This window comes from Zootermopsis nevadensis, unplaced genomic scaffold (genome assembly GCF_977971745.1).
Source record: "Zootermopsis nevadensis isolate Lab colony 2312 unplaced genomic scaffold, Znev_1.0 Znev_ptg000025l, whole genome shotgun sequence".
Classification (NCBI taxonomy): domain Eukaryota; kingdom Metazoa; phylum Arthropoda; class Insecta; order Blattodea; family Termopsidae; genus Zootermopsis; species Zootermopsis nevadensis.
Genome location: NW_028259157.1, coordinates 6,106,224 through 6,124,462, shown reverse-complemented (window position 1 = coordinate 6,124,462; position 18,239 = coordinate 6,106,224). Strand labels below are relative to the sequence as shown.

Below are 18,239 nucleotides of genomic sequence, written 5' to 3'. Positions count from 1 at the left end.
GCTATATAATATATATAATATTTACTGAGCAGGTTGGTCCAATACAGGTGCATCCAGCTTATTACTGGAAGATACCTGTTCTGTCTTGGTTAGAATATTAGTTGCACTAATAGATTTTTCATTGTCTTCTGTGGTCACTGCATGAATATCTTGAGACAGTACTGTAATACATTCAGTTCAAGCTGAAAATTCCAGTGGGAAATATTTTGCAGTCATGTTGATGATCCATTGAAATTTTTTTTAACATGGTGCCTAAACTCTTTTCTGTTGTCACCATATTGTAAGAGCCACCTACTGAGAACCAATGCTAAACGCTAGATTACATTAGTTTTGAAGCCTTAAAATTAAACATAATTTGAATATTGTAACAAAGAAATTATTATCATTTGAGGCTTGATCAAAGTATATTGAGAATGAGTTTGTAAAAACTTACAGTATAGTCTGCAAAGTAGGCTTGTTCAGCATGTGCGTAGTTGTTCCACTGTTCCTGCTAGCACTGGAACCACATCTCGTACTCAGTATCTAGAATCAAGAACAGAACAGCTGTTTTGTTGCATTTTGTTAAATTGTTTCCACATCCCTTTTTAAGATTATGAAACCTCTCTAAAACTCATACATGCCTTCCTAATGTATCTCCAAATGCTGATTATATTAGTTATTAATGTTTGTCACTGCCCTTCTGATCATCTCAAGACAATTAATTTTCTGAAACTGTTCTGTACTCTCAGTCATCGTCGAATCAAAGATAAGTAAGATTTGAGATTTTCACAGTGGTGAGTATGAAGATTTCTGTCTTCTGGGTTGATGCGCTGTGTAGTCTGGTCGATGTCCACCAACGTTTCAGAGGTCATACTGCCAGATGACGGAGGCAGTATGACCTCTGAAACGTTGGTAAACATCGACCAGACTACACAGCGCAACAACCCAGAAGACAGAAATCTTCATACTCATCGCCCTGATGACGGAGGCAGTATGACCTCTGAAACGTTGGTTAATATCGACCAGACTACACAGCGCATCAACCCCGAAGACAGAAATCTTCATACTCACCGCTGTGAAAATCTCAAATATTACATTATATAAAACAATTTTCTGATTTCCACAGACTGCAGCGTGCTCGAATGTTTGCACGATCTCAACCCAATTTACTGTGCCTTGGGGATGGTGATGATGAGGAGGAGCAGAACCTCACAACAGACAGAGATGTAGAGAACCACACCCCTCTTCGCAGTGCTGTGTCAAATCCTAATTTGTTGGACTCAGAAACAACTCTTAATGGTGACAGTGAATCATCATTGGACAAGGTTTATCTCCTTTTCATATAAATAGCATAAACTTTTGATATTAAACAACACCAACATAAGTATAATTTGAGTTTAGAGTATGAAGATGGCTGTCTTCTAAGTTGTAGCACCAGGTAGTCTTATAGAAGTTTACCAAAGTTTCAGAGGTACTAGCTACATCCATCATCAGGGTGTCACTCATTACCCTGATGATGGAGGCAGCAAGACCCTCTTAAACAATGGTAAACCAGACTGCATATCACTACAACCCAGGGGACATAATCATACTACATTCCACTTTATTAGATGCAAGAACGTACAGTAATGAGCAAAATAAAGGACACCTAGTTCTCAATGTGATGATTAACATTCAAGCAACTGATTGCCTATGTCCATAGTCTGCATGGTTTGGCATTGTGCGCCTGAATTAACAGTTTTATATGCAGTAACTTTGGAATGTATCGTAAAAGAAATAATTTTGTAAAATATAATTTTACACAGCTGAGAATTATCAGTAATGTTTTCACAGGCTTAAACTAAATAATACATGAAGATATCCATCTTCTGGGTTATTGCGCTGTGAGAACCTCAAGTCTTACATAAATAATACATAATACTGGTAACCAGGACAGGCTCAGATTTAAGTGTAAAATAACCAAAGCTTATGAAATGTAATAATAATTGTAATTTCCCTTCCAGTCATCCTTCAGGAACATCCGGAAACGAAGTGCTCTGATTGCCCAGTGGGAGAATATGATTCAGCAAAACATCGAACATTGAGCAAGCAAGCAGTTTGATTAGTACATTAATGCAGTTGAAATGTCAGTTTAATATTGTTATCTTTTAACTACACACCTAATATACATTAAAGCCTAGCAAACAGTATACATTCAGAACTAATGTAGTAAGCAACTAAACCTTAAATTTGAAATAAATTTGCATGAACTTCACAAACAGTGGGAAATGTTAATTATTGACATATGTTATTTGTTATTTTCATGGCCAGAGAGGATTGAAAGTTATTATTTATTTTGTTTATCTGTTTCTGATTAAAATTGTTTCTCCTTTTATTTCAGGACAGCAACTTAAAGATGAATATTCCACCAGAGTTAAAACTGATTGTGTCTTAAGTGAAATGTTAGAAAAAGGAAATGGACATGGCTTATAGCTATGTAAAATGATGCCTTATTACTAATCTGAAATGCTTTAGAATCATAAAGCTGTATTATTTTCTGTATGTGTTATGCCAAAACAGAAGTACAACATGGAAAAAATAAGTGGAAGTGTGTCGAGCAACAATGTTAGTGTGCTGTAACATATGTATTCTGTTTTCTTATTGAACTTACCTCAGTCTTCTAGTATGGTGCTACGAAGTTCAACTTATTTTTGTGTTATGATGAGATAATTAACACAAGATAGAAGCCTTTCTTTGGATTTGTGAAAATTATCACAAAGACCAAAGTACAATTATATTACTTCTTGGGTATTTTCTGGACTTTTGATATGCTATGCACTTGTTACTTTGATAGAAACCTTTGTCACTCATTTAGAAAATGAGAAATGTATGATTTAAAAACTTAAGTTTATATTAATGAGAACGAAAGTTTTCAGAGTTTTGTTAAAGTCATGTTCCTAAGCAGGGAATTTTATATGTAAAAGCATCAAATGCAACACTCTTATCTGGTGCATCTTGTTATCAATGAAGTTAATTATCAGTTTATGTCACTCTCTATGCCTTATTTACAAATGCAAGTAACATAAGTATTTAGACTGCATGTGTATTCATCTTGCACTAGATGCTTTCATTCTGCCATTACTGGAATTTTTATGCATTAACCTGTTAAGTATGTTTTCCTTATCTTGCCATGTCTTTCTTAATTACTTTGGCAAAGAGAGTTATTTACATTCACATCACTTTCTTTGCATATTGTCAAATGTCTTATCCACATTCTAAAACATCTCATATAAATAAACATCATGTTTCCAAGAACAAAAAAATTAATGTAAACTTACAAAATTGAAGATCAAGAACATTGCAATGCAACATGAAGTGAGAGAGTGAGTGAAGTTTATTTTATTATTCTATGATAGAACACCTGGACATAAACATAATATTACAAGTGTAAAACTAAACTTTAGTGTAATACTTCTGCAATCTTCCTCCAAAACACAATTTTATAGTCTGTATCACTGCTGAAATTATAATAAAATGGCATTTGGAGGATAATTGCATAAGAATTTGTTAAAAATTTGTGGTTGTGAATGGGGAGAATTGGTGCTTCATTACCTTAAAAATAATAAATAAATATAAAAGAAAGGGGCAGCATCCATTATAGTTTGAAAGTCCATTTTTCCATGCCAGCCCCCCTATTAATGGCTATAAAAAAATAATATTTTGTGCCCATTAATTTGTTTCAAATAATTTGAAAATAATAGCATGGCTGTATACTCTTGCAGGAAGAGATTCCATGCCATTTCTTTCCAGTCAACTTATTATAGGTGTGGCATAAGAAGTCACCAGAAATGGATAGGCAGGTTGGGAGAAACTTTATGCTACACTCTATCATGCTGGCTATTATACATTCATCGCACGGGTGACTTGAAGTGGGTCTATGTCTATGAGATGGAAATAGTATCATAAAACAGCATTGTGCACATGCGCACAGTATGGATCACATACAGCCCACACCATCTTGTGGTGTGCTCAGTAGTACATCCAGTCTTGTTCTGTCAAGGTAGTTTATTCTTCCCTCAGATCCCCAGAAAGAAATTGAGAAAATATCTCAGTAAGAACCATCAGTGTGCTCAGAGTTCTGGTAACTTATGGACCTTACAATTTTGTTGCAGTCTATAGAATATTGTGATTATAATATAGACATTCCTTCATATTGATAAAATGAAAATATTTCTTTTCCTAATTCATTATGTATTAAAAATGTGTTTACAATAGTTTTTTCTTGCAACAGATGTACTAATTTCTTATCCAGTATATATAAGATTATATGTTCCTTTCAGACATAGACTGAAATGGCTAATAAACAAAAGCTTTACTTCATCAAAGTAATACAAAATGAAATTGTGTGTATTGTGTTTAGTTAATGCTGCAGTTACTAAGTAATTGGTGTTTTTTGTTAGTTCATAACTTTGTGATATATTGGCAAATAGAATTAATTTTTTTAGGTACGCAAGTGATAAATGTATATACTGCTAAAATGGTAATTTACAGTAGCCATTCGGTGTACTATAAAGGCAAACTGTAGACTTAGAAAATTTTAAAATTCATTTCATAATACACTTTAAAGTTAGTTGGAGGCATATGATTTGTTAAAATATTCCAAGAAGTAACTTTTAAGCCATACTGCAGTCCTGTTGCAAATGATTAAGCTGAAATTCAATATGTAATATAAAAAAAACTAAATTTTCTGTCTTTATCCTGTCAGTAGGTCAGCTAGTTATAAAAACTGGTACATGATTAACATTTATTTGAAGTTCACCTTTAGCTTTTCTCCTATTTTGATAACGTAATCAGATTAATTAGTAGTATTACTTTACTATGTATTTTTTAGTTCACTGCCAGTTCCAGTTGCTGGCTAGTTACACTGATATTTCAAATGTATTAATTAGTTACAAGTACCAGAGCATACATTAATTTCTATTCCAAGTTAGGTGAGAGGATGTTCAATGAAATTACATAATAACATTTGGATGTAAAACTGTTCATTGTATATGAGTGTGTTCAGCTATGTTAAGCAATAAGAGACCAAATTCTTTCACTATCAGATATAATGCACTGAAAATGTCTTTGAAATTTAATTTCAGTAATACTTATTCTCCAATTCAAAAGTACAGAAAATGGGAGGAAAATATCTATGAATTTAAATATGCATTTTATTATGTTAGTCACATCAGAATGTCTGCCTTTTTTGCAAATGAAATGGTACAGAATTGTAACCCATTGTGGTGTGGTCTTCACACCTCATATGTTAGCATGTCAAATTCCATACAAAATAGTAAATTATTTATATTTAACATCTTTCCTGGCCGTTTAGTCAAGAATTTGGCATGGAAAACAGCTTAATGATTTTTGGTATGTATCAAATATAATACATCAGAATTTATATTTTAATTCTCATAATGATAGCAGTGATGCACATATGAGTCATGGGCACCACTGAATAGTATTTTGTGTGCACTGCCAATGATACACATGTGTCACTAATTGTAATGTTACACTATTATATAATAACACAGGTAGTTTTTGTTATTAATAAAGATACTTAAATCAACAGATGATACTTGTACATTATTGTAATGGGATTATTTACTTAAAATTCTAAATTTGAAACAATAATTATAATAAAACTAGAACTCAGGAAAATTAGTGGTATTGTTTTGGGAATCTGTCTGAGCAACATTATATTGTACAAATAGATAAAATCACAATGTTATATATTTTAATCTTTACATTTATTGATAGTAGAAGGGAAGATAGATTCTAAGTAGCATGGTAGCAAGCATTGCTCAAATTTAGTCTGCAATTTTGATTGTCCTCAGATGTTGACTATAAATATGAATTAAGCAAAGGGAAAGTTTTTAAGTAGAATAGAATTTATCATTTTTACATTCCATAGATCCTTCATAGGCCTAAGCCAAGGTTATAGAACATGTCATATCACAAATACAATACTTGTTTATAATATAAATTACATAGTTAAGTAATCCTAGATGCAAGATGTTTACTGTGGAAATGTGAAAAGGGAAACTCACTATCCCATTCGTTTCATGAAAGGGTAGGTATATAAATTATCCAATATAATCAGGAATGTGCTGCAAATTTGTTAACCAGCAAAATGTGTAACCCATACCACCTGTGCATCAAGCACAATAATAACTACTACATATGGTATATGACAAGCTACAGCTTCTTCAGTGTAGTGTTGCAACTAAATACGTGGGTCCCCTTGACAATTGGAAAGGGCAAGATGAATCAATATTTTGATACTGGTGACTCACCTGTATCATTAGATATTTTCTGTGCTGATGACAAAGAACTCAGATAATCAGCCACAGATTAACATAACCTAGAACCTACTGAAGTCTGTAACTTATATAACAAACTCCTTAAATGAAATAAATTAAAAACAACTGCCTCTTCAAAAGGAAACTGAAAGAACCTTTTCTTGAGTGGTAGGCCTGCTGTTCAATAGAAGTGAGGTAAAAAACTGATTTTTAAAATGAGCAATTTAATTTACTGTTTGATATAAATAATTAATTTGTTAATAGTTACTGTCTTTTTGAACATTTATTTAAATTACCCACTATAATGAAACAGTACCATAAAGTATAAGGTAGTAATAGGCAAGTGTTAGTAACAGCTTTGGTTGGCTGGTGTTTATTTGATCATCAGGGATTTAGGACTTTATGGGATATATAAGTATGTGTATTGTCATAACTGATGCCATGGTAATGCTGCTGAGATTTTGAGCCTTATGAGATAATATTTATGACTATTTGTGTTTACTACTTTTGATTTTCCCGTCATTCTTGAACGGCGATTAACTATTGGTTTTCTAGCTGTCACATTCTTTCCCATTGATTATAATCTTTATTAGTGTTCTGGTTCTTTCATATACATGTCCCTTCCCAGCTGCCAGTAAAAAATTGGGAGATGTGAAAAACGAGTTTATGTTTCTCCGGACGCAACGTTCTGCGCACCCCCCCCCCCCCAAATGATGTCGAAATTCGTTTTGCGCAATCCTCAGTAGCCTATAAACAAATGGGAACTAAATATTGTTATGATTGTATCATGCTGCTTCAGTTGTATGCTTATGTACAAAATGAATTAATAATAACATGAAGTAGTTCACTCGTACCTTTCATAAGTTACACCTAGATCCTTAAGGTGACGTAAGTTCATGACATTCGCTTCTGACAATTACACAAGTGAAATGTCACTCTTCAACCATTAATAAATGTAATTAACAGAAACTACACTTCAGTATTATTATACAGTTAAGAAAATCACAATCAAACTGAGTCGACTGTCAAAGTACGTCGACTATCAACCCATTGCAATTAAGAAACTTGCCTTCCAATAATTTCAGCCACAAAAATAAAATCGATTTTCATATAATAAATTATTTTGGTTTTCAAATCACTGAAGAACGTCCAATCTAAAGCAATAAAGTTAATAATATTTACACGTCATCACATTTAAACATGCACGCAGGGGATACCGATTCAATCCGCATAGCACAGTGAATGGCGCGAACATATATTGCACGATATCAGCGAGTTTTCCCCATATTAAATTCTTGGGGCTTGTATGTATTCCTAGTACAATAAATGTAATCATTCTTTTAGTGGAAGTACTCTACGACTCACATAATATCCGCATGATTTACTCTGTGCTTCTTTTTAAATTGGGTAGTTTAAGAAACTACCAAAAGTTTCAATACATCGTTTGCCAGAACTGGATTAGTCACTACTACATAACAAGGTTTGCATGTACTTGGGGGTTGCGGGGGTGGAAGGTTGTTGCACTTTGTAATATCTATTGGAAATGTAACCAAGTTCTGCATATGTATTGATTTCTGTTCAAATAAATAAAGTTTTAATCTTGTGTCATAGGAAACATGCAACTATCATTCCCTGCACTCCTTAAACATTTATTTTGGCATGCCACTCTTTGTGATCAATTACGCCGTTCTGATTATCTGTGAGTCTAAGCATGATCAACACGAATTTTACGCACGGTACAGAATAGTAACAAGATTTATTTTCATCTGTGGTAATTATGCTGTCTCGTGTATACTACAAAAGTGATTCTAGGCTACAAAAGCGGAGGTGACCTGTGGTCTCCGCTCAGTCGAATGCGACTAGAGATGATCTGTGTTCATGTATGGTGTGCTGCAGTACTACATTTATTCTATCATCTTTGGTTGTGTCTCACATCTGTGAGGACTATTAGTAGTTGTGTATGTACTGGCTATGTTGTTATGTTGCATTTCGGTTTACGCCTTTGGTAGGACTTAGTATGAATATCTGTTGTCAATATAACGCAGAGATGATGCAAATTATTGCCAATTCTTTGTTAAGTGATGTAAGCTGCATTTTGCATTTGAAGTAAAACCTGAATTACTGTAACAAGAAAAACTTTCTCATTTGTCAAAATTCATTAGTACGTCGTTAAAACTAAATGCTGTCGTTTTTAAATTTCCTAGATGAAGTAACCGCCTATTGTGTTCTGAAAACTATATGAACTTATGTTTTTTGATGTGTGAATCAGATCAACACAATTCGTTTACTGAAGTTGGATTAGCAAGAGTCATTGGACAATGATATAATGAATTATCGAGCCTGTAGCTGTTGAAAGACGTATTAGGACAAGAATAATGTTCGTTAGGTGAGTAATGGGACTCGTAGCTTAGGTTTAAAGGTGTGGTTTTGAATAGAAACGAAGGCTTAGTTTGACAGTATTACACTGAAATGAAAGCACTTTGATCAGTTTAGTATGCGTTGAACAGAGCCTCTTGTAGGGAATTATTTAAGAAGTTTAATATTCTTCCACTTGGCAGCGAATTCTTGCTCTCATTATTATAATTTGTAGTGGACAACATAGAGAATTTCAAACAAACTTAGTTGTCCACAAAATAAGTACAAGATACGGACATAACGTTCATGTGCCAAACACTAAACTTTGTCAATATCAAAAAGGAGTTTACTGTGCTGGAATTAAGCTATTTAGTAATCCCCCCCATTATAAAAGTCTTACATCTTGTTCCTTACAAGGTTCAGGCTTATTTTACTTGTTCCAGGGTTACATGCACTATTCAGACCATCACATTTATGGGCCTTAGATCTACAGACTTTCATAACATCAATCAAATATGGTGAAACTCACACTTTATAATGTTACATTATGACAATAATATATGTTTGTGACCAGCCCCAGTGCTACTTCATCTATCACGAATCTCAATTGAAGTAACCTGGGTTCTGTGGTGAGAAGCCAGAGTCTACCCTGATCTTAGTAATGGCACAGTCTCATCATTGTGAACACTTATAATAATAGGATCATTTTTATAGTTACAATATTAGTAGTGTTGATTTAGAACTGTTTTAACTTTTATCCATTTTCCCATGTTCATGTTGTTCCTTCAGCACCATATACTGTATAATGCTGGGAATGTAAATATGTTTCAAAGTATCACCATTTCTATAAGTATACAATAACACATTTCATTCAGAATTTGTCTTGTGTGATACACATGAACAGAACATTTCCAGCAGATGTAATATTGGTACAGACTCATTAAGTTTCATCCTAATTAGTTTTAGTTAGTGGATTTAATAAGAACACTCAGGCTAAAGAAATTACTGGAAGCCTATAGGATAGTATGTTCATGCTGTGGCATTGTCAGTCAGTATTAATTATAAAGCGGTTGGAATATGTAAGTTATCCTGAAGTATGTGTAGGCAGGGTGTTGAGTCCAGTAACTATTTGCACTTGAGTTATGTTTCTATAATATAAATGTGTTAAATTAATTGTTTTTGTCTTTCTAAAATGTTACAGGTGATTAGTGTACTGGTAAGGAAGGAATATAGGACGAAGAAAGACTTTTTCACATTTTAATCCTTCTGAACACAAAAAATGTGCCATGCTACTGGTAAGTGTAGAAAACTGTACTTCTGTGCAGAGTTCACAAATTTTCTGAATTCATGCTTTTGATTTTGCATCCTTAGTTGGTATTATTTGTATATCACAAATATAGTCAGTATATGTGTAAAAGTCTCTGAGAAGACCACAAAGGAAGTGGGGTAGCAGTTTTGGCGCCTCAGCTTGAAAATTCTGGAAAGTATTTGTTTCGGTATCACATATTCTTTCATCAGACTTCATCAATTAAATATCCTATGCACTATATTTTAGTACACAGCAGGAGGTGTAATGATGTGCTATGCCAGAAACTGTTTAATATGGTTGATTTTTTAAGTCTCTTTATTTTTTGGAATGCAACTTCTTTTTTTTTCATTCAGATAGAGATGCACCCAGTTTAATAATTTTTATCATTAAAAGGTTTTGTAGTTTACCCTAGTGAAAACTTCCAGTTTAAGTCATTACCTTTTGTGGTAGCATTGTAGATTTCATTCTGATATCTGCATGATCAAAATAATGTTAGGTGGTTTCAGAAGGCTGAGGAAGAAGATGGATTATTTTAACCTGTTAGTAGTCGCATTGGGTCTCATAGACAAATGGTCTATTAATTACTACAATAAATAATAGGTAGCTGTAGGATTGTTTTAGTACATTTCAATCATCCATGTCTTTGAACTGTGACTGGGCACCATTTAGTTTGCATTTGCCTGTGTGATCATAGTGAGTGTACCTGCTTCAATCTCTCAGACCCATTGTGACTAATAGCTTAATTTCTTTGGACAGTGTTATATTGAATTGTTGAAATATCAAGACTTGTCATATTTTCTTTCAACATCTTATTACAATTTAATTATCATCATCTATGGTGCTTCAGCCCGTTTTTGGGCCATGACCTCCCCACTTAGGAGGATTCTTGCACGTTTGAAGTGTGCATTTGTGAGTAGTGCATGACCAGCCCACTGACTCTGCAAGTTAAGTATACACATTAAAAATGTAATCTGGACAAAGTAATTGTATAATGAAAGTTGCATAACCTTGAAAGATGTTGCTTTCTAAGTTGGCAAATGATTTACAGGAGTTTAAAAAGACACTTATATTGTGTTACATACAGCTTCTGTGAGATGGTTGGTCATGGTGGCCCTGAACCATAGGTCTCTAAATCTCTGGATGTAGTACTTTGATGTTATTGTTAAACGCTGTTGGTTTTACCCTTATCAGTTGAGCAAAAAACTTTGCAAGTTGTTCTACAGTATGTGTCAGATGCAACAGAAATGTTAACACGCTTCTTAAATTCTTCAGTAAAATTGTATTTAGTATTAACAGTACTTTTATAAAATCCAAACATTCTGTAAACTAGCATCTGTTTTGATACTGTTTACAGTAAGAATTACTGGCACCAAATATTTAAAACATTATATGAGAGGAAAGTATCGTAAAACAGCAAAATGATCTTGGGGTGGGGTCATGTAGACCAAGTTACTGAGTAGTCACATTTTTAAATAGTTTAAAATGTATTTTTTACCATTTTGTGGTCAGGTATCTCAGTAAATGGCTCACCCTTCAGGTTGCCTCTTTATAGCTTATTATTGTATTAATGTCATGACTACGTGCATCTTTATTTTCATCATTTGATCCATGGCAGCTGTGAACTTCCAAAGTGGGGAACAATATTAACATCATTCATTGTGAGAACTTCAAAAACTGTGTTTAATGAATTGATACTAACTAACTAACTAGATGGCTTACCGAACCCGAAGGTTCATCACCGAATTAACCAAAGCCCTCCACCGGACCCTGTCCTGGGCCAACAAAATCCAGTTTCCTTCAACTCCTATCTCGGATAGATCCCGCCTGAGATTATCCTCCCATCTACGTCTAGGTCTCCCCAGCGGTCTCTTCCCTTCAGGTTTCCCAACCAGTACCCGGTGCACACCTCTTGTCCCATCCATGCGCGCTACATGTCCCGCCCATCTCACTCTTCTCGACTTAATCACCCTCACAATACTGGGGGAGCAGTACAGATTTTTAAGCTCGTCATTGTGCAGTTTTCTCCACGCCCCATCGTCTTCCCTCTTAGGCCCAAATATCCTCCTCAACACCCGATTCTCAAACACCTGCAATCTGTGTTCCTCCCTCTGAGTGAGAGACCATGTTTCGCACCCATACAAAACAACAGGCAAGCTTATTGTTTTGTATACTTTAATTTTCAGGTTCTTAGAAATCAGACGGGAAGACAAAATATTTTGGACTGAGAAGTAGCAAGCATTTCCGGAATTTAGTCTCCTCCTAACTTCCTCACAAGTATCATTTTGATTTGTTATTGTTGTTCCCAAATATTTGAACTTTGTAACCCTTTCAAAGGATTTATTAGCTACCCTAAGATAATTTTGCCCGCCTGTCTTCTGATGACGAGATACTAACATGTACTTAGTTTTTTCTGAATTTACTTCCAGCCCCACTTGTCTACCAGCCTCTAGTAAAACTTCTGCGTTCCTCTTTATTGTATTTATATCGTCCCCCAATAAATTAACATCATCAGCATATGCCAATAGCTGATGTGTCCCGTTCAATTGCAAACCCTCCTGCCTACCTTGGACCTTCCTGATGGCGTATTCTAGCGCAAAGTTAAAGAATTGATGGTATTTTTTATTTGTTACAGGGACCTCACAATGAGTAACCAGATAGTGCTCTCTACAAAACGTCGAGGACTTCCTAGTACATCTAGCTCATCAGCCACGGCGACCAACACAACAACTGTTTCAGCAGACCTGGCAAGTCTGTTTGAATGCCCAGTCTGCTTTGATTATGTCCTGCCTCCGATATTGCAGTGTCAGAGTGGACATCTTGTTTGCTCCAATTGTCGGCCCAAGCTGACTTGTTGTCCGACATGCAGGGGACCTTTGGGTGAGTGCACATTTTGCTGTTTACCAAGTCTTCTGTCCCTGTCAGATATTCTGACTCAATTTTGTTATGCTTTTCTAATCTTTTCCATGCATGCCCCGTTTAGCCTTCCTCAGGTTTTGTGATCTGTAGATTATGAAATACGAAGCTTCTCACTATGCAGATTTAAGTATAATAACAAGAATATGAAGTTGTAATGTCTTTAGCACTTTTAATTTCTAATTTGTTTCCTTTGCAGGGAATATTCGCAACTTAGCAATGGAGAAAGTTGCGATCACTGTTATGTTTCCTTGCAAATATTCAACATCTGGCTGTGCTGTGTCACTTCTACATACTGAGAAGGGAGAACATGAAGAAACGTGTGAATTCCGGCCATACTCCTGCCCGTGCCCAGGGGCTTCTTGCAAATGGCAAGGTTCGCTTGAGCAGGTGATGCCTCACCTCATGATGTCCCACAAGTCTATCACAACACTGCAAGGTAATCAAGCTGAGTATGACGCATTTTATAGAAGTAATTTTTTTGAAGAATGTAAAACCACGTGGCAAATATGCAATAGCTGTATGTACTTTTCAGTTTGGTGGCAATAGAGTTAGGCATGTTATATTTTGCATGGGGATATATCATAAATAGCTACGCATTCTTTTCATATTGCCAGTTACAAACCTGTAGATAATAGGAAATTTGTGGTTACATGTGGCAAACATAACATAGTGGTTGTTGTTGTTTCTCGGCTCTACAACCCTGTTGTGGGTTTTCGCCGCCTCCTTATCGGAGGTTTCTTGGTCTTGGTCGTGAAGTAGTGAGTGACCAGCCCACTGACTCTACTCAATCCTGATTTGACTGCCAGAACCATCTAGCAGTTAATCAGGAGACTTGGGTGAGAAATGGCTGCTGAATTTTGCTTACGAAACGTCTCGTATCTTGCTCGTAAGGTTCTCTTACACGCTGTAAATCTATGACATGGGGCCACCGGCTTTACTTCCCCTCCGAAAGAAGTCATGCTACCGATTTTTATCACCCTTAAAAATCCATCGACCTTGGCCAGGATTGAACCTGCGAACCTTGGGTCCAGTAGCGAGCACGCTAACCACTAGTCCACCGAGGGCGATAACATAGTGGTAAAGGCAGCATAAGTTTTTCACAGAATTGCTTGTTTAAAAAACAGCTTTTAAACTACAAATTGGACTTGACAGGATTCACCTATAGAATTCCATGCCATTCCAGGTGAGGATATTGTATTCTTAGCAACGGACATCAACCTACCAGGAGCAGTGGACTGGGTCATGATGCAGTCATGTTTTGGCCACCATTTTATGTTGGTACTGGAGAAACAAGAGAAGTTTGATGGACACCAACAGTTCTTTGCCATAGTACAGCTCATCGGGTCAAGGAAACAGGCAGAAAACTTTGCATATAGGTAAGTACTTTATGAATTTATGCCACTTGCTACATTTATAATGGCATATCCAGACACGTTTGTACTCGTACTTGGCTTAGTGCCCTCAATTTTCTGAGTGTAAAATGGATATATCAGAGGAAGTATTTGTAGTACTACAGAGTGTAACAGATGATGGGATTTTTGTGTTATGAGATTGTAAGAAGCTCTTGTGATTTTTTTTATTTATTTTTGTTTGATTTTAATGGAAGATGGCTAGAAGGAGAGTGCTAGATGATGAAATAGTGTTTGTCTTAGATCAACGTGGCGCCCGCCAAGGCTTTTTTTGGGTGCCCACGTTGGTACGGAGAGAGGTTATACTGAATAATGAAGGCCGTTCAATCATGAACATTATAAAATCAAAGCACAGATCTCGACTTACTGATGCCCATCTTGACAATTGTTTGCGAGCAGCAACATCATCCTACACTCCCAAATTTCAAAAACTGGCCGATGAAATGCAGTGCCAAACATCACACTAACTTCCCACTTGAGTAATAATAATTATACTTATAAAACTACGTATTTTTGATTGCCCGGTTTCTTGTATCATTAAACGTCGTGTTGTTTTATGTATTATTTGGTGTCCATATCTTATTTGTCCAGAGAAAAGAAAATTTGGCTTTGTTAATTGGTTGGTGCCTGCCACGATCTCATAAACTCTCAAATGTTGCCGTAGGCACAAAAAGGTTGGGGACCACTGTCTCAGATGGTAGCAGTGGGAGTATATCAGGTATTCTAGTGATAGTGATTGTGAAATAAGCATGCTGGTGCCAGTGACAATGGCATTGTAACCGGAGCTAAAGAGGTAAGTGACTGGCTTCAGACCCTGGCCCAAGCACAGTAATTCAAGTGCAAAATATTGACTGTAAAGCGCTTGTACCATCAAGTATTGATTGGAAAACTGAGCCTATTGAATATTTTGAACTCTATGATTTGTTGGATCTCACCTGCGTGAAACATTTTCCTGATTCCAATTTTCTGTTTGTATGTTTCATAATATTGCATCATCTGAAGAAGGTGATTGTATACAGTGTATGGGAAAGAAGTCTTTAATGTGAGAATAAATTTCACATCGATATACTTGTGTCCAAAGTAATGAGTTGCATATGCTTTGGATGCATAAGTGGTTTCAAAATAACAACTCGTTTGGGTTTTTTTAATATTATTTTTAAATATGCGTTAGTTTCGTACACTACACGTTACTTTCTTCCATATCAGATTAGAACTGAATGGCCAGAGAAGACGTTTGACGTGGGAAGCAACGCCAAGATCCATCCACGAAGGAGTCTCGTCTGCCATCATGAACTCCGACTGCCTTGTATTCGACACCAGTATTGCCCAACTATTTGCAGATAATGGCAACCTAGGTATCAATGTGACCATTTCAATGGTCTGAGACTGACGTGCTATGTATGGTTTGAGATTTTCTCAGCAGAGTTCTGTCTTCTGGGTTGTTGCGCTGTGTAGTCTGGTCGATGTTAACCAATGTTTCAGAGGTCATACTGCCTCCGTCATCATCGCCATCGTTGGTTAACATCGACCAGACTACACAGCGCAACAACCCAGAAGACAGAAATCTTCATGTGCTATGGAGATGATGATCACTGCCAAAAGTATTAATGGCACAGCTGATTGGTATATATTACCCAACATCAATTTTATTTTTTCTGACTTTTTGCATAATTATGGAAGATGACTCACAAGTTCTCATATCAAGCAGATGGTTGTAACACAGGACACACAGAAAAGTATGTGATCAGTTGGTGTTTTATGTTGCAGATCTTCACAGTTTTTGTAGCAAGTTTGATTTTGTTTTTCTGAATGTATTTACTGTTGTTAAACTCATGCATTTTCATGGGTTTCATTAAAAGTAGCAATTAATTTAGCAAGTCTGTAAATATGTTCTTCATGTGGATTTGACTTACCCTTTGGTGTGACAACAATGGAAAACTCTTCCTAGAAAAAGGATAGAAGATAAGTTTATACCGTTTTCAGGGATTTTGGTGACAGGATGCAGTGGAAATTGACTGACGTGACTGGCAAGTTTAGAAATGTATATATGTGTATTGTACATACATATAACCTGAAGCTTATTGAATAATGAACTGAATTCATAGTTTCTGTGCTAATGGACACTTTTAATTTGTCGCCTTTCCATGGTTTAAAAGATCTAGCGTGGCCTGTTTTATTGATGCGAGTTCAGAAAATTTATTTCATACCATTCTAGCATTATTTCTTTAATTTACGAACACAAAATTTGAGGATCACGATTAATACGATAGCACATAAGAAACACGGCATTGCACAGAAGAGAATATAACAATTTCTAATTTCTAGACGTGTATGTGATCATTCTCCTTGTCTCATTAAGCTGTATATTTATGAATCAGCATTTATATTTAAAAGTATGGTGATGATGAATGATTGTTAATATAGTTTGTGTATTATTAGAACAGCTGGTTCATTGAATTGTTTTAAAGCCTTGACCCTTTCAGATCTGAGTAATTAAGGAGGTCAGTTTTTGTATAGTGATGCTTTTCTGAACAATATAGGAATGGAGATGACATAGTTTTATTTGATTTCTTTTTTCTATAACATTTTCCCATACTTTTCATTCACTTTCACTTTCTTTTGTCTCCAGCTTCTCTTCCATTACCTCCTCTTCTTTAACATCTTGACACAGTCTTGTGCTCACTGTCCGATACCGCGCAATGAGTCGTGTACGTACGCGTCAGTTTCTTTAACACGGCTGATGTCTTTCGATTCCCAATTGCCATTCCACTTCATCCTTCCACTGTCCTTCAAATCCTCTCTCTGCCTCGCTGTCCTAAGTCATTAAGGATTAAAATTTTGAAGGGTCTGTGAATGGAAGTTTCTTTTGCTGTTCACTGTGACCTTGAAATTTTTGTATCAGTTTAATCTCTTGAAGTGGCTGCTATCTGTATTCAGTCTTTCACAAGAATTGGTGCTTTGAAACTGAAGATATTGAATGATAATCGTGCCGGCTGCAGTGGCCATGCGGTCTGAGGCGTGGACCTCGTGCGCCTGGCTGCTGGGACTGGGGGTTCGAGTCCCACTAAGGCATGGATGTTTGTCCGCGTCTCCTCTTCCAGTCTGATGGATAAAGACTGGCCACGGAAGGCAAGGCGAAACCACCGTGGTATCTTCGCAAGAAAACCCTGAAATGGGGTTGCAAACAAATCCTAGGATTGATAACCCAAAAAAATTATAATCATCATAACGTTTTCAATAGTAGAATCTTAATTGCATGCATTTCCTCTCCTGGTTTTGTCATTTTTTCTAGTGACCAATCTTTTGGTTCCGAAACAAATTCTGTTTGAATGTGCCGTCATGTAGCTTCGTGTTTGTCTAAAATATCCAAGTAAGTGGAAGACTAAGGTGTTTAGAACTGGAGATGTCATCACTTATCTGGTAATTTATAACTTTTTCAATTCTTCAGCAGGATTCTCCTTGTATTGCCACAGGTAATTACAAACTACAAAGTGAGGATGTTGCGTGCGTACTGGGGAAGATCACGGTCATTCGGTGGGGTGGTTTAGTAGATGAATGACCACCCCAAGCTTAATTTTGTTTTACTGCATGTTGGTGTGATCACTTTGTACATTTTAGAAATAATGCGATTTTGTTAATTAAAATTGTCCACAAGTGCCTGTTACACAGTAACAGAATAGAGGTTTTGTATTACTGCAACTGGTTAGTATCAAATGGAAAAATTAAAATTTAGTTATGTAACAATACAAGGGTCATAAACCGCTAGGTTCAATTTATATGTCAAATATCATATTTTATCTTATTTCTCTGTTAACCTTTATTGTAACATAACAGGGGATTTAAACCTCCGTACTATGGGCCTGTGCCAGCTAGACTTCAACTCCGGGGTTAACGGTGTGAGACGTGGCAAGCCTGATTGTAAATAAGCGATAATGTGCAGATGGGAAA

General features: G+C 35.9%; 2 protein-coding genes and 1 long non-coding RNA gene across 8 annotated transcripts in view; 2 read left to right on the top strand and 1 right to left on the bottom strand.

Annotated features, from left to right (window-relative positions):
- The window catches only part of mdu (mitotic spindle positioning protein meduse), a 68,686-nt gene extending 63,112 nt beyond the window's left edge, over nt 1–5,574 (top strand). For all 3 annotated transcript variants that reach the window (XM_087356064.1, XM_087356063.1, XM_087356062.1), the window contains 3 exons: nt 1,106–1,304; nt 1,983–2,104; nt 2,360–5,574. In XM_087356064.1, coding sequence (XP_087212190.1) covers nt 1,106–1,304; nt 1,983–2,063 — 280 coding nt within the window. In that variant the 3' untranslated portion in view covers nt 2,064–2,104; nt 2,360–5,574. The remainder of the gene's footprint in view (nt 1–1,105; nt 1,305–1,982; nt 2,105–2,359) is intronic.
- Nucleotides 1–7,241, bottom strand: part of LOC147872632 (uncharacterized) — an 83,090-nt gene extending 75,849 nt beyond the window's left edge. Inside the window, exons 1-2 of the long non-coding RNA XR_015537113.1 lie at nt 7,157–7,241; nt 434–522 (exon numbers count right to left, since the gene is read on the bottom strand). This is a non-coding gene — a long non-coding RNA (uncharacterized LOC147872632). The remainder of the gene's footprint in view (nt 1–433; nt 523–7,156) is intronic.
- Nucleotides 7,242–8,163: 922 nt separating this feature from the next.
- LOC110828903 (E3 ubiquitin-protein ligase SIAH1A) lies at nt 8,164–16,853 on the top strand. Of its 4 annotated transcripts, none has more exons than XM_022062068.2 (7): nt 8,164–8,260; nt 8,572–8,688; nt 9,859–9,952; nt 12,599–12,843; nt 13,079–13,318; nt 14,066–14,258; nt 15,498–16,853. In XM_022062068.2, the coding sequence occupies exons 4-7, from the start codon at nt 12,609–12,611 to the stop codon at nt 15,673–15,675; spliced, it is 846 nt and encodes a 281-aa protein (XP_021917760.1). In that variant the 5' UTR covers nt 8,164–8,260; nt 8,572–8,688; nt 9,859–9,952; nt 12,599–12,608; the 3' UTR covers nt 15,676–16,853. The 4 variants fall into 4 exon arrangements, with proteins under 4 accessions (XP_021917760.1, XP_021917759.1, XP_021917758.1 ...); XM_022062067.2 differs by having other exon boundaries at nt 8,237–8,307; XM_022062066.1 differs by having other exon boundaries at nt 8,256–8,385.
- The last annotated feature ends 1,386 nt before the right edge of the window (nt 16,854–18,239 follow it).

Bases quoted from the DNA above. Each gene is read 5' to 3' on its own strand.
- LOC110828903 (XM_022062068.2), top strand. From the start codon at position 12,609: ATGAGTAACCAGATAGTGCTCTCTACAAAACGTCGAGGACTTCCTAGT. The intron at 13,319-14,065 runs GTAATCAAGCTG...ATGCCATTCCAG, and splicing joins GTCTATCACAACACTGCAAG to GTGAGGATATTGTATTCTTA. The intron at 14,259-15,497 runs GTAAGTACTTTA...CTTCCATATCAG, and splicing joins GCAGAAAACTTTGCATATAG to ATTAGAACTGAATGGCCAGA.